Source organism: Kogia breviceps, chromosome X (genome assembly GCF_026419965.1).
Source record: "Kogia breviceps isolate mKogBre1 chromosome X, mKogBre1 haplotype 1, whole genome shotgun sequence".
NCBI classification, from domain to species: domain Eukaryota; kingdom Metazoa; phylum Chordata; class Mammalia; order Artiodactyla; family Physeteridae; genus Kogia; species Kogia breviceps.
The window spans coordinates 123158101-123174844 of NC_081330.1; the positions used below are offsets into that span (position 1 = coordinate 123158101).

The following is a 16744-nucleotide window of genomic DNA, read 5'->3' on the forward strand; positions in this document are numbered from 1 at the left end:
AAACATCTGGAAAGAACCTCTGACGATAAAAAAAAATGGTGTTTCTTACTAAGTAGAAAAAAACTACATAAAGACACAGATGACAGAAATGGAAAAAATCCATTTCCTTTTACATATCAGCCATTATGATGTGGACACATCTCCATGTTCTAGTTGCATTTCACATAATGACTTGCAAACAAATATCACGACTGCACAATTTCAAAAGAACATGGCAGTAAATATCCACATTATAGCCTCAGAAGTGGTATAAGAAATCAAAGTTTGATAACCGGTAGAGTCTAATACATTTATAAGCTTGGGGCACGTGGGAAATACTTCCAGAAAAATGCTAGATCCTTCAGCAGGAGGTCCACTCTAGTGAGGCCGAGAACCAACACAGCAAGGCAGCAAATGTCAAGGCTTTTGTGTCATTCATCAGTACTTCTCCGAGAACTCTCAAAGATTTCTTTATCTTTCCCCACCCACTTTTCATCATCTCTCTGCTGTCTGCCACTAGAAACCAGCAATTCTACATAAGAGAAAACTATTGTTGAGTTTAAAGGTTTATTCTGTACTTAAAGGATTTAGAAACATCAGGTTTACATTTCTTTGCTTGACTAATAAATGCTTCACTGTTGAAATTACCTACAGTTTTTGTATTTCCAATCAAATTATTTTTTAAATACTCTCCTTCTGATAGATTCCTTCTCCAAGTAGGATGACTGGGGAGAGTATCTGCTTTGGATTAACTTGTTGACTATTTTGTATTAAGTCTCCAGACTCAGGCACTCCAGAGTTTATAATCCTCGAGGTGAGGAAATCCTTCTTTATACCTCATCGAAACTAGCAGTTGTGCTAGTTTCTTCCTGTTCAATTTTTTAGGAGGAGAGACATAACGGGTAACCTTTCCTGAAAAGAATTCTCCATTTACTTGAACACCATTATAAAATCCCATCTAAGATTTAAAACTCCTTTTTGGGGGAGGTGGGGAATTTCAATCTAGAATTGGGCCTTGAAATCAAGAAGTTACGAGGAGGCTGCTACAGGCATCCTTGGGGATAAACTTGCTTTTTGGGGACACCCATTCGTCTACATGGAGCACCACATGGAGCACCTATTAGCACAAGGAACTCTGGGAACAGAGACAGATGCCAGGTAACAACTGAGAAAAACAGGCAAATAGTATCACCTTATTTCTAGGCCTAGTAGTGAAGATGCTGTCTTGGTATTTTAATGGGTCTAAACCAAATAGACACAGAATAGGAGACTCCGCTGTGAGTGAAGAATCTGACTGTGATTCTGCTCCTTGGTGATCTGATTTCCTTATGAATAACCCTATTTTAAGATTTATTCATAAGCTGTTCCTTTCAAATGTTACTGGGTCTTTATAAAACATTATATTCTGATATTTCTGATGACTGCCAAGAATATTTGCAAATACGCTGTAAGTGTAAAATAGTAACATTTATGCAGGGGATATAGTACACAGTCAAGGTTAAATTGAACAGCTTACCATTGACAGACATTTCTTTTCTCCACTGAAAACTCTCATCAAGCATCTTCAATGTTTCATCTACAACATTATGCCTCCAACATAAGTAACTTTCAACCCAGTTATCATCTTGTTGTAGTCTTTCAACATCACGTGGATCATACTTATCTGACTTATCTAGGGGAAAAACAGTAATAAATATCCAAGTCAGATAAATTCAGCAGTGAATGATAACCAACACTGATACCAAAGGAGAAGAAAGACCTGGAAGATAAAGATAAGCTACTTGAAGACAGACACAGGGATACAGTTCAGATGAAAATGCAATTTAAAGAACTGATAGAATTTCTAAGTGTGACTAGAATAAAGTTATCTTAAAAATGCAGCTTTATTTTAAGACAAGCCACCACAGATTTAAAAAATAAGACCATAGTAAAATATTTTGCATAACCCTCTAAAACCATAAACCAACATCTAGGAAGATCGATTATGTTATCTGAACTTAAAACACTCACCCTAGTCAATGGAAAATGAACTTTTATATATAAAGAAAGAACTAAGTTGTACTTAAAAAGACATGTGTTTGCCAAGTGTCTTCTTTGAAAATGAACTTAATACATTTATTTCATACATTTTATAAAATATACATTTTACACATTTATGTATGTAGCAGTCAACATTTCCCATAATTCATTGGAATAAATGTTGCCAATAATTTCTCATTATCCACCTACACACATGCTGTGTTCTCACCAACCTCTACATACCTCTATAACCTCCTTCCATGCCCCGCTCTATTTTTCTGTAACTGAATTTTCCTTGTCTCCTCACAACCACCTTTGCATATCCAAATTCTACCATTCTGCAAGACTCCTTTCAAATGCTTCCTCTTCCATAAAAATTTTCCCTGGGCCTAGAAGTAATTCCTTCCCTCCTGTGAATAGCTACAGGACCTAAACTACTCACTTAGCAGCCTTGAATCAGTTACTTGTGTTTATGCCATATCTTCCCATATAGAGATCGTAACAGCACAGTCTATATACATCCTAAGAAGCCCCCAAAGCAGATTACATAGTGCCAATGAAAAGGCCTTCAGGAAACATTTGTTGATTGAATCTATTCCTTCTCTATTTTTTATTTTCTGGGTCAAAGGGACCCTCCCAAGAACCCAAGGAAGAAACTTCAGAAAATTGCCTGGCTCCTTCATCTCTCTCTCTCTTTTTTTTTTTTTTTTTTGCCCCTAGTTAGTTGCCAAATTGTATAGATTCTCTCTCCTCTCCAGTCATTCTGAGTTATTTCAGGCCCTCAGCGATAATAGCTGAAAGGGCGAGGAATTATAAAGAGCATCCGTGGAATTATCTTCGAGTCCCAATTTCCTTATCTTTAAACTGTTTTAGATACTCACAGGGTTGTGTGAGGATCCGAGAAAAGTGTATATATGAAAGTACTTGAAAGTTTCAAGCACTATAAAATATAAGATGAGGCCATAAATCATGTATTTGTAGAGTGTTACCTTGGATATGGCTTTCAATATCTGGGCTCTATTTTTCTAATCTTTACAACGAGTGGTTCTGTTGTAGGTAAACCTTGGAAAATGGTATTTTAGCTCTGTCTATTCAAAAGTTCATCAGTATTCAAAGGACAACTCTTCTTTAATTATGATTTATAAACACGAGTTGAGATATAAAAGAATTTATATACTGTTTAGCAGCAAAAAGGACCCTGGGAGCACCTGCCCCTAAAGTCAGATCATCCAGTTTGACCACTGGACAGCTCTCTTCACTGGACCAATATAGTGTTTACCTTGAAATTACTGTCTGACTTCAAGAAAATGTCTCCCAAATACACCAGTCTGAATAACCATAGTTTACTTAACAGTTGTTCTTTCAAATAAAAATGGTGGTCCATGAAAAATGTGGCTAATTTAGCTAGCAACTCATAATACGCATAAGTATTTAATATGTACTTCCTGATTTAGTTGCCCAGAACATTTAAAGTCCATGTGCTCAAGGGTCAAGATTTAATAAAATTTACTGTTTCATCGGGGGCTTTCTAAAATAAAATTGACTTAAAAAAAAAAGTTTTAACTGAGAGTGCTGACAATGAAGTCTATAATGGCCCTCTGCCTTGATCTGGGCCAAGGAGGCAGCAGCTTTGCCCACCAATGCTTCCGTGTAATCAGAGCAAATGAAAAAGGGAAAAAAGCTTCTTAGCATCACTGTGAAAACAGCTTTGACCTTATGGGCTCCTGAAGAGTCCTGGGCATCTCCAAGGGTCCACAGACTACCACTTCCCCGGGACAACATGTGGCAAGTGGTGAAAACTCAAAAAATATTAGCCATAAGAAGAAGAATCAAACATTATTGTTGTTATTATCATTATTCCTACCACTGCTGATATTACCACTAGGATACCATAAACAAGACAGTGCCCATTACCAAGAAATGTAAAGCTTATTGCTCTTGGATAGCTTTTAGAGATGCAGATCTTTGAAATTAGAAATCTCCATTTAGATTAAAATGATTAATTATTGTTATTAATAGGACATGTACTTACATATGAGACACCTGTTGTTAAATATTTACCCCTAGAGACAGACAGAGATGGAAACAGCTAGAAAAGACAGAGCAAGAGAGGATTGGGGAGGAGGTCATGTAGGAGTGGAGGGAGAGAGGCTGGAGAAAAGTAGGGGCAGAAGAGGACAGAGAAGAGGAGGGAGGGGAGGAGAGGGAGAGACAGAAGGACACACAGGGAGAAACAGAGAGAAAACTGAGCATTCAAGTAAGGAAAACTTGGCCTGGGACCACAAGGCCAAGTGTAATAATAACTGCTTATGACAACACAATTTGCTGCTTTCAAACACAGCTCCCAGACAACTGAACTGAGGGGAAGCAAACTACACAGCCCAAAACATACCTCTTTGGCATACTGATTATTTTAGGCTGATATTTTTAACAAACAGCACATACAGGAATCTTTAAAGTGAGTAAACGGTCACCCTTTTATAAGAAACATTTACACTTGTAAAGGAAGTCTCCATTTGTAAGTGCCTCCCTCTCTGTAACAGGAAGAGGAGAATGATTGGAAATCTCCAGAAACTTATCAATGGGAAAGGCAAGGACATAAATCTGCACAACCACACCCTTGTTTACTGAGCTTTTCTCGGTCACCTCTAATAACGGACTCCCCACCCTAGCACCTTGTCTTTAGCTGGAGATGGTACTGAAGGTGGTGGCTTGGGCTACTTCGCAGAGTTACTCAGTTCTCCTGGGTCTCTCCCATGTACACAGGGGATACACATGTTAAACATTTGTTTTTCTGCGGTTCATCTGTCTTATATCAACTTAATTATTAGGCCAGTCAAAGAACCTAGAAGGGTAAAAGGAAAATGTTTTCCCCTCCACAGAACCCTCAAGTGTTAGGGAGTTTTCTGAAAACCAGTCCTTCAGTAAATCCAGATGTTACAGGAAGACGCTAAAGATGTACACTCAAAAGGTATCTGAAGATATCAAAACACACATGTGCGCACCCCCCCCCCCCCCCGCCTAAGACACATCAGTTTGAAAGACGTTACCTCTCAGTAATTAAAGCATAGAGATGAGGAAGAGATTTGCCTTATACACAGATATATATGCGTATACTCTCATAACAGCTTGTCCTTATTACTTTCATCTTGCTGAAGACCAGTGAAAACTTCATCACAAACCAACATTAATCTCAAGTGGCAGAGTTGTAAGCCTCATCCTTCCATTTGTTCAAAAGAGCTCAAAGCTCATTTGTGGCCACTCCTCTGTTAAGAAACCTCAGTGAACTATCACCACACCTACATGGTTCAGTCTCTTTCTACTATTTATTTCTTCTTCCAGAAACTTTGCTCTGTAAATTGCTCTTATATTTAGATCGTGTATCCCCACCAAACAAAGCGGAAAGTTCCTAATTTTGCAGAGAAAGAACTAGATAAATGGCAATGGTAATTCACCTCTGGGTTAGACAGGACTAAATGTTCCAGGGCAAAGATGACCTCTCAGCTTTTTGTTTCTTCCTCTCTCTTCCCTGCACGTGCGTGCTCACCTCCTTCACGCTCTCTCTCACATACACAATTTTAAGTGTTGCAGGATCAACAGAATACAGTGCTTACTCATAAAACAGAGAATTCCATTATTAACTTTTCTTTTCCTCTCTTGCATTTGTTGGCTGGTGAAATTACCAACCAGCCAGCAACTGTGTTTTAAGGTTAACAAGTGTGAAAAAATTTCATAGCCAGATTCAGGATACCGGGCAGAGTGATGAAATCAGAAGACCCCTGCTACTAACTATGTACAGGGAGACTGAGCAACTCACTCTGGGCTTGATTTTCTTCTCTGTAAAATGGAGATAAGGTCTACCTATCTATCCACAGTCTAATGAAGATCGAGGGCACTTTGAAACTTTTAAACATAATACCAATGAATTTTTATTAACATAAGGTAGAATGCTCCCTATGAACAGAAGATTAAATTCTAATTGACCTATTAGTCGGTTGAGAAAATCTTGACAGTATATTATAGTTATTATAAATGTGCCTAGAATTCATACAGAAAGGTTGAAAAAATACGAAAGTATTCTGATAATGAAAACCAGCAAACAGTTATTAACTGGATGTCATACTGTTCAAAAGCAGCAAATATACAACTATCAAACATCAACAGTAGTTTATAACCTCTTAGCATCTGTTATTTCTCCAAGGACTCTGAGCACTGATCCACTTAAAGTCCTGGTGGGACCCCAGAAGAGCATTTGTACTGGATGGACCACTTCTGTTGGCTGGACCATGTACATGTCAACAATGGGAGTGATCAGGCTGAAATAACGCAATATTCCCTTCAGGGCATCCTCTGCTGGTTGGCCACAACCTACCCTGAATCTCCTCTTTCCTGTGAAGCTAGCTGGTGAGAGACTGAGAGGCAGGTGATCATCTACGATGGGATTAAGCCATTGGCCTATAGTGGCGATTCTCCAACTTTAGCACCTCTCCGAGTCAGCAGTAAAGCTTGTTAAAACGGGGATAACTGGGCCCCACCTCTAGAGTGTCTAATTCAAGGGTGGGATCCCAGAATCTGCACTTACTGCGGGATGCTGCTGTTGCTCCAGGGACCACACTTTGAGAACTACGGGCCTATTACAGGGGTTGGCAAAACTGTTCGGTAAAGGGCCAGATGGTAAACATCTAAGTATCTTAGAATTTGAAGCCACATATGGCCTCTGCTGCCGATTCTTTTTTTTTTTTTTTTTTTTTAAGCAACCCTTAAAAAAAATATTCTTAGCTCAAGGGCTATTAAAAAAACAACAACAATGACAACAGGACTTTGCTGACCCCTGGTCTGTTGTAGAGAGGGGAGGTGCTTTCTGCTTCACCTCCTATCCTTGAAGAGCTGAATTCATATGCTGGATATGTATGAGATATTATATCTTGGATGACTTATCTCCCTTTTTATCTATTGTTTTCAATGTTCTTTAATAATACTTTATAATTTTCTCCATAAAAGAAAAAAAGTTGTATGTTTCTTCTATCAGATTATTCATTCCTTGCCACATTGAAAACTAGATTATTTTATATCCAGTAGAATTACAGAAATAATATTGTAGATCACTGTCTTTTTCCTGACACTCTGGGAATCATTTTGAAGGTTCATAATTAACCATGACCTTTGCTGTACAATTTTAGAAGGCACACTTCAGAGCTAAGAAAGTGTATCTTGTTTGGTAAAAGTTTTGTTTGTTTTTCATAAAGGTGAATTCTAGCCAGTGTGGTTGCTGTCTTTACTGAAATAAACATTTTCCCTCATTTAATTTGGTTACTGCAAATATGTTTGTATTTGCTTAAACAAATATAGAAAAAAGAAAGAGAAAACAAATATGGCTAGCTACAGAAGAAAGAAGAAGGGGGAGTGAAGAGGCACAAGAGATTAATAACACTTTGCAGTGTGTACCTTTTTAGTTTTGGTTGTGAACTGTGCCTGTTCAAAAATTTCACTGAGAAATTTTTGTTAACGTGGTAAACTCCTCTGCTGCATTTTCTGATTATGAATTATCTTTGCATTCCTGAGGCTAACAAAAGACCTTGGGCCTTATGTGTATGTGTGTGCCTTTGTGATGGTGGGGTGGGAAGAGTGGTAGAGGTCTGTGACTACCAATTCAAGTCCTTTAATAGTCATGGATGTATTTAGGTTTTTTACTTCTCATTGAGACAATTTTAGATGATTTTTCTTTTCTCCAGAAAGTTTTCCACCTAAGTTTTCTAACTTACTGTGATAAAGCTGGTCACTGAATTCTTATGATTTTTAAAATCTCTACCACATCTATAATTCTATCTGCTTTTTGTTCCTAGTGTATGTGTTTGCCTTCTCCCTGTCTTCTTAATCAGTCATCCTAGCTTTGTTTATTTTACTAGTTCTTTCAAAAGGCCAACTTAGGTTTATTATACCTACTATCTTTCTTTCCTATACCATGAATATCTGCTCTTTTTTCCTTCTACTTTCTCTAATTTACTCGTGTTCATTTTTTAGCTCCTTGAATTGAATCTTTAGCTGATTTTTATTGGGCCTTGTTTTCTAATAAATGAAAGTGAGACCACTGATATTCTCTTGCTCAGCTTTTAAGTATTTTGTAATTTCCATTGTGATATCCTCTTTACCCTACAAGTTATTTAACAGAAGTAAGAATTACACACATTGCTGGAAAGTGGTTAACCCATGGGTTATTTAGAGGTGTTATTTTAGTTTCCTAACATTTGATTTCTTTTTAAGTACCTTACCTCTCATTTACTTGCTTAATGAGGTGAGAATATGGTCTGTATGATCTAGCTGCTTTGGAATTTCTGAGACTTCCTTTATGACTTAATATGTGGTGAATGTTTGCAAAAGTTCCAAGAGCACAAATATATATTCTACCCACATAAAGTTACAACATATTATACTCTCTATTATCAGAGGCTTGATATTTTTAGACATGTATTAAGAACAAAAATTGATAAACTCTTAACACATCTTTTCCTTTTCTTGTGATCATGAGAACTTTAAAAGGTTGACCTGGAGAATGCTGGAGTAGAATTTAAGGAAATCCAAGTGCCTGTGTGTGTGTGTGTGTCTGTCTGTCTGTCTACCTACCTATCTTCTAAAGGCTTCCTCTCTTGGGGATAATACATAATTCATTAGTTATGAGGACTAATTTATTATCACCCACCATATGTTAGCTCAAAAGAGAGCTAGGCATTGCAGACGCAAAGATGAATAAAGCCTGAGCTGACCCCTTGGATGGTTCATAATCTAGAGAGTTTATGTAAAATGTCCAACAGTGTAGTTCCACTTTGGTTTTTTCTTTTTTAACATCTTTATTGGAATATAATTGCTTTACAATGGTGTGTTAGTTTCTGCTTTATAACAAAGTCAATCAGCTATACTAGTTCCACTTTAAATGCCATTTTCCTTACACCCTTCCTTTCCAGAGAGGGCAGTTGATAAGAACAAAGAACAATCCCGTTTTTATGTACCTTTACGTACAGAGCTTCCTTCTATTCACTGCGGATCTTCCTGTCCTTGAAATTCTCCTCTCAGAGATCATCTATGATACTAACATTTCCTAGTTCTTCTACTTCTCTAACTACTTTGTCTCCCTCAGCCTAATAAGACAAAGGCATTCTGCAAGGTTAACTGCATAATATAAAGAAAACAGAGAAAATAAAGACATTTTCAAAATTAAGTTTACCACCAAGACTGCACCAAGGGAAAATCTAAAGCTTATACTTAAGATGAAACAATAATGATACCAGATAAAAGATCTGAAACTTAAGGCATGATAAAGATATTGGCAAATACATGGTACGTAAGCAACCACTAATATATAAAACAACAATAATCAATTGGAGGAGGGGTGATTTATGGGAAACCAGGTTAGAACTCCACAATGACCATACCTTTTAGGGAGTGGAAAAGAGCAAACACTACTAACTCATTTTATGAAGGTTGCATAATTTTAATGTCAAAGTCACACAAGAAAAGTAATTTACAGGCCAATTTTTCAAAACAGATGCAAAACGCCCAAACAAAATATCAGCTAACCGACTACAGCAATATATTTTAAAAACCTCATTAATATAATCTACCATATTAACAGATTAAAAGCGAAAAACCAAGTGAACATTTCATCAGATACAATGTGTTCAATAGATGAAGAAAATACATTTGGTAAAATTCAACCCTCAACTGTGACGGGAACAAAACAACAAATAAAACCCCAAAACTAGCAAAGCAGGAACAGAGGAAACTTCTTAATTTTGCTAAAAGATATCTATGGAGATCATGTTCGGGGGCATCTGTCTAAGACCGGGAATAAGACAAGTAGGCTTTTATCAAAGCTTCAATTCAACAGTGTTCTAAATGTTCCAGTGAGTATAAACCAGAAGCACTTAACGCTCTAAAAATTGCAGAGTTAGAAAGAAAACTATCATTATTTCAAGGTGATACTATTGTCTACATAGAAATACAACTTATCTAGAGATAAATTATTGAAATTAATAAAAATTAGTACGGTTGAGTCCAATATTAATGTAAAAAGGTCAAAAGTACTTTCTATAAACAGCATCAATCATTTAGAAAATAAATTCTGAAGAGATACTGTTTAAACCACCACAAAAATAAAACATATAAAGTATCTGGAAATAAACTGAACGAAAATGGGTTAACCTTTATGGAGAAAATTATAAATCTTTCAAGAAAGAAGAGTTCAGCAGATAGGTATACCAGATTCTTAGAAAATTTAACCATGATGATGTCAAGTCCCCCAAACCTGATCTTCTGATTTCACATGATTCCACTCAAAATCTCCAAAGAGGTTTTGTTTTGGTTTTGGCGGGTTTTTTGCAAAAACATGATAAACTGATTCTAAAATTTATATGGAGGAACAAAGGGCCAAGAAGAGCCTGAAGAAGTGATTTTCATAAGCAGAAACCAAATGGCCCATAAAGATATGAAGAGATGCTCAAACTCACTGGTACTTAAAGAAATGCAAATTAAAACCACAATGAGATATCCCAACACCCCAATCAGACGGGCAAAAATTTAAAAAAACACTAACAATGCCAGATTTCAGGGTGTAGAAAAACAAGGACACTCAAAAAGTGCTGGTTAAAATGAAAACAGATGCAATCAGTTTGGAAACTAGTTTGGCATTATCTAGTAAAGTGGACCCTGTGCCTATTCTACTATCCATCAAACTACAGCAGCAGTTCTCAAACTTCTTGGTCTCCAGACCCCTTTTACACTCTTAAAAATAACTGAGGGCTCTAAAGAGTTTGTTTATATGGGTTATATTTACTGGTAGTTACTATATTAGGTATTATAACAGAAAAAAAATTAAATATAAGGACACACGAGAACACATTCTATCATCTGTCAGAGCAATATCATCACATGCCATGTAACACCTGGGAAACGCCACTGTATGCTTGTGAGAGAATGCCAGTGAAAAAGGAAAATTATGTCTCAGTGTTATTATGAAAATAGTTTTGGAGTCTCAAGCCCCTTGAAATGGGCTCAAGAACTATAATTCCTAGACCAACTTTGACAACCACTACCCCGGAGAAAGTCTAGGCACCAGGTATATCTAAGAATGTTTATAGCAGCATTGTACATAACAGTAAAATCTAGAAAGAACCCGAAATCCATCAACTGGTACTGTCATTCTGCGAGCTACAACACGGCCATAAAAAGGAATCAACTATAGTATGAATGACTCTTGAGCAACAGAAGTCATGAAAAAAAATATTCAGCTTTTATTGATATTTCAAGTTCAAAAAAGAGGTAAACTTAATAGAGTACTGGTGAGGAATACGTCACAGGTGGTAAAGCTAATGAAACGCAAGAGAATGAGTAACGGCAAATGTAGGATAAGCAGCTGCCCTGTGAATGGCCGGGTTGAGGATACCCACAAAGTTCTTTTTCTTTTGTTGAATAATGAGTACATGGGTGTTTATTTCATTCATGTTTTCTACATTTTGTACGTAAAAGATATTTCAAAATTAAAAATAAGAGGCCAAGACAGAACAAACAGACTAGAAAAAGTTATTGGATGAGAGACAATTTTTTTTTTTTTTTTTTTTTTTTGCTGTATGCGGGCCTCTCACTGCTCTGTGGCCTCTCCCGTTGCGGAGCACAGGCTCCGGACACGCAGGCCTAGCGGCCATGGCTCACGGGCCTAGTCGCTCCGCAGCACGCGGGATCTTCCCGGACCAGGGCACGAACCCGTGACCCCTGCATCGGCAGGCGGACTCTCAACCACTGCGCCACCAGGGAAGCCCCGAGAGACAATTATTAAACTTAACAGCAATGGGAGAAACCACAAAGGAATGGATAAGTTTGAATACATTCAAAAAAGGAAAAAAGTCAAAGTGACATAAACAAGAAAAGCCCTAACCAATTTTAAAAGCCATACTAAAGAAAAAACATTTTTAAACTACAAATGGATGTAAACATATGAAAAGAAGTTTATTCTCATTAGTAATCAAATGCAAACAAAGAAGCCTGAGTTACGAAATGATCCTAAGGCTGTGGTGAGACTAACACTTGCATATGCGCTGGTGGGAATGAATCGTGGTGCAACTTGTATGGAGGAGAATTAAGCATACATATGAAGTATCTTAAAATATTCACACTCTTCAAACCAACAATTCTACTTCTACACATGACTCTTAAGGAAAAAATCTTAACTACTGTGCATAATACTGTATTAACAAAAAACTGGAAAGAATCTAAATGTCCAAAAGGGACTACTTCAGATAAAAGATAAGAAAATTCTTTTATTTATAGAACTGAGTATTAAGTAGTAATGAAAAATGTGGCTTACTTCGTAATATGGGGAAATAAGATCATGTCAATAAAAAATGCAACACAGGAAAACTACCTACAGAATGACCTTTTAACTATTTTTTTTAATGTATAGAAAAAAAGGCCAGAAATAAATGCACCCACTGTTAGAAGAGCTATCTCTGGATGATAAGCTTATGCGAGATTCTCCAGACTGTTTCTGGTATCACCCAAATTTATTTAAATGAATTCATATACTTATAGAGTCAGAAAACAAACCTAAAATTACAAAACCTCTCAGTTGCTCTTCAAACTCAATAAAGTACAAATGCATCGCTTTGGTGGCCAAGGCTCTCTACACTATATTCCCACTGTTTTTAGGCAGGTGTGCTTACCCTCCTTAAGGCTCATCAAAATGGACTTCCTATGGCTTCCCGAACAAGCCCCACACCTTCTCACTTAAGCATCTCAGCTTGGACTATTTGAGCCACCTGGATCACATTCTCTACCTAGCCGAATTCTAGCATCTTCTAAAGTTCTTGAGAAACACCACCTTTTCTAAGAAGTGTTTTCTGACTCGGTGCTAACCCAGTCACCCCCACTAGATGTGATTTTTTCCTGCTCTTTGCCTCCTACAGAAATGATTTTAGCACTCATGCCTTTTGATAGAGCTCTGTTTTAATGACTCTACTAGATTGTAGTAGTTCAGGAAGGGGCTCTATCCTTCTTCAGCTCTTTCTCTAATATTGACACACTGCTTCCCAGAATTAAGCACATAGTAAGTATGTGAGGAACTGAATACATTAGTATCACAAGGGATTAGTCTCTTTCCTTGGCCACCAGAAGGAGGAAGAGAGAAGGGAAAATGTTTTTCATTCGAGACTCAGCATGAAATTTCTTACAGAAACAATGAGGAAAGAAACAGTAGTAGTGCTACAACAATGATGGACTTAGATTTTATTCTTTTTGCAGCTACACATCTATCCATAATTGGTAACTTAATTTCTGTGGAAACAGAAACATACTCGGAATTCCCAAGAACCTACCGCCCAAAGAGGTGTTGGAGTCCAGCCAGTGTGTAAGGTGACAAACTTGCAAATAAATATTTTCCTTTAGGAAAAACATCATGTTTGCTTAAGCCTGCCTTAAGCCTCTTCTGAAACAAAATATTGTTAACAATACGAGAAAAGGGAAAATGAAAGACAGAGGAAGGAGGAAAGTGGATGTTCTCAATACCTAACTTCTAAAAAGTAAACCTGAAGGGGAGAACACAGGCAAATCACAAAACCCTTTTCACCGCTTTCCTACTCTACCTTTACCCAGTGCTGTATTTCAGGAAACAACTGAAACTTTAAGGGGAGAAAGTCTTTAAAGAAATTTTATTTTCCTTTCCAATGCAAGTCTTTAAATTAACTAAATTAATATTTGCAATAGCTATGCAGATAACTCACCCACATACATTCACACATACCCAGGTGTGACAAAACCCTCCCTATACTTAATGCCAGACAGTGTTTTACTTTGAAATAACACTGGTCTTTAGGAGACATTTTGTGACGGCTGCTCTTTGCCAGATTTTGGTGGGGAGGGGAGACGGTCAGTACAGCTCTTAATATCGACTTGAACTCATCTTCATATGTATGTATTTAAGCATTGCTATATTCAATCAATGACTATGTATTCAGAGCTGTGATAAGTATACAGAAGCGAGTCAGACCCTGCCCTCAAGGCCCACAAGCTGCCCCAGACCCACAGACATTCTACTGAAGGAAACGAACAAAAAGGAAACAAATAAACAGGGAATTACAGGTTACGGTAAGAGCCGTAAAGGAGACAAGACAGGGAGGCTACTTAATTATTGGCAAACCCCTCTCAGATACATGTAAACCAAGATGGAAAAGAAAAGAAGAACGTACGTAGCCATGCTCACTCCCTATAAAGAGCTTTCCAGGCAGAGAGAAGTGGAAAGGTCCCGAGATGGAAACAGACTCAGTCCATCTGAAGTGCATAAAAGCAGCAGTGTGGCTGGTCATGTTATTCAAACTGTGGGTCACATTTGTAGGCTGAGATGTCAATTTTGTGGGTCACTGTATCAGGGAGTCATAGGTTTTCAGCCTAAGTATTCTTTAATGAACTTTCGTTTCAGTTATGTGTATGCGTGTGTGTACTAAGTTACAATGTATACTACGTTTCTTACTGTGGGCAGGGGTGAAATCTGTACGAAGCAAGAGGAGTAGCAGATGAGGATGGAGCTCATCCAGCTCATGCATACATGGCCTCACAGTGTAGGCCACCCTAAAGAACTGGGGTCTATGCTAAACACAGCGGAAAGGTACCGAAGGGTTTCAAGCTGGGGAGTGCCATGATCTACTTAGACATGATGGTGTTGCCAAAAGATTACTAGAGTGAATTCAGAAGACCTGAGCGCCAGCCCGGGCCTAGCTACTAACACTAGAGCGTTTGAGCAAATCACTTCATCTCTCTAGAGCTCACTTTCTTCACTGTAAAAATGAGAAGGTTGGACCAAGATGACCTTCACAATCTTATCTATCGCTAAATTCCATGACTATATCCTGCTTCCTCCCTCGGGCCTAAGTAAATGACCATTAGGGAGCATTAGCTCATTAGGTCAAGTTCTGGGTTACTTCTGACAATGTTATAAACCATGTAGCTCTAAGAGTTACACTTCTACAGAAAGCAATTTTAGAATTCTCTCTTTACTGGAACCAGCTATCTTATTAGAAATGAGATCTCTGGGCTAAAAGGGAATCAAGTGCTTTTGCAACTCTCTGGTACAAAGTTTGGAATGTGAAGAAAACTGACAGGGAGGTATGAAAAGATTTACTGACTAGGTTATTCCGAACAGACTTCTTTATTTGTTCTAGGTCGTTAACTGACATACCATCTAGGGCAGTCTAAAGCTCTAGGGAACCTCTGCTCAGCACGAAAGTCAAGATGTAGAAGCTGAACTCCTTTCACATAACCAAAAAGACTACTGAGGAAAAATATTGAGAACCTACTATATGCTAACCCCATACTACACAGTTTTGATATATGCCTTTTGATTTAATTCTCCTAACCTAATGATTCACATTTCACACTTATGGAATCAGGGGCTCAGAGAAGACAAGCAAGCTACCAAGTCGCACGGTCTGGATTAGACTACTTATTCCAGATTTATAATACATTATCCTGCAGGCTTCTGAAAATTACTGTACAAAGATTAAATCATCAGTTAAATACTGGACAACTCAAGTTATCTGTGACATCTGGACACAGAACGTTCACCCAATAAATCAATTCTGGACTCACAGGTACTTTGCTACGTACAGTGTGGGATGAAAAGATAAGAACTTGCTCCAGCACGAGGGCCTACTTCGTGGGGAGGCTGCCGGGTTGTAGGAAGTGGCATTAGGCAAAATGGCCGAGGAATTCAGATCCCCAATTAAGCACACGTGAGTAGTATTACAGCTGTTTCCAGGTTCATTTTCTCGATTGCTGCTGGCGAAAGGTCATCAGAGGAACAGCGTCACCTGAGCCGAGGGCCTAATAAGTGTCCTGCAAGTTCCATAAACTCGAGACGCTCAAAACACTTCCAACTTACGTGAACCCTTTAGGAAGCAATGGACGCATCACTTGCCCAATTGGAGCAGTGTCCTTGCCATATTACGGAGAGTAAAACCTGGGAAACGTGGAGGGCACGGTCCCTAACCCCGTGAGGATCGAAATGGTCCTTAATGCCTCCCACAGAGACTCCCGCAAACACCCCAGCAAAGTTGGGAACGCTCATTGCACACCTGCCTCAACACCGAGACTCCGGTACCCACCTGTCACATACTGAGCTTCGAACCTCCGTCGGACGTCAGAGATGAGCTTGGCTTTATTCTGGGCTTGATACTATAAGGGAGACACGAAGGGACGCTTAGACATTACGCGCACCATCCCACTTCCCCGCAGCCCAGCCCACCTGCACCTGGGCGCGCGGCCCCCGGGCCTCAGAGGCGGCTTCGGGGTCCGAGTTTGAGGGGCTCGGCAGCAGTGCGGTCGACTCCTCACCTCGGCCATGGTCGCGGTCGTGGACGTGATTTCAGTTGCCGTCGCCACTTCCACGACTGCAGTCCGACTATCTCATCACAGGCCAAGCCGGCCCGGAGGTAAAGAGGGAAGGGCGGGAGGTGGAGGCGGTCGCGTGACAATAGAAGGCGGGCAGCAGCGCCGCCGCGCCGCCCAATCCGGTACGGCCGCCTGGGAATGGAGGCGGGACCAGGTCCTCAACCTGGCTTCCCATTCACTTCTCGTTCGGGCCCCTCCCCCCGACGTCTCCTGCACTGCGGACCCGCCCCCGCCGGCCGGCGGATCGCGGGCGCTTCCTTCTTCAAGCTCAGCCCCGGCTAGCTCCTCCTGCCATTCGCTTTCACAACATTCCCCGGAG

At 39.1% G+C, this 16744-nt stretch overlaps 1 protein-coding gene across 2 annotated transcripts in view; it reads right to left on the minus strand.

The window, feature by feature from the left end:
• Nucleotides 1-16585, minus strand: part of MOSPD2 (motile sperm domain containing 2) — a 62379-nt gene extending 45794 nt beyond the window's left edge. Inside the window, exons 1-3 of one of the 2 annotated variants that reach the window (XM_059050846.2) lie at nt 16369-16585; nt 16140-16209; nt 1496-1651 (exon numbers count right to left, since the gene is read on the minus strand). In XM_059050846.2, the coding sequence (XP_058906829.1) occupies nt 1496-1651; nt 16140-16209; nt 16369-16377 (235 nt within the window). In that variant the 5' untranslated portion in view covers nt 16378-16585. The remainder of the gene's footprint in view (nt 1-1495; nt 1652-16139; nt 16210-16368) is intronic. The other variant, XM_059050847.2, reaches the window with a different exon arrangement.
• Nucleotides 16586-16744: the final 159 nt, after the last annotated feature.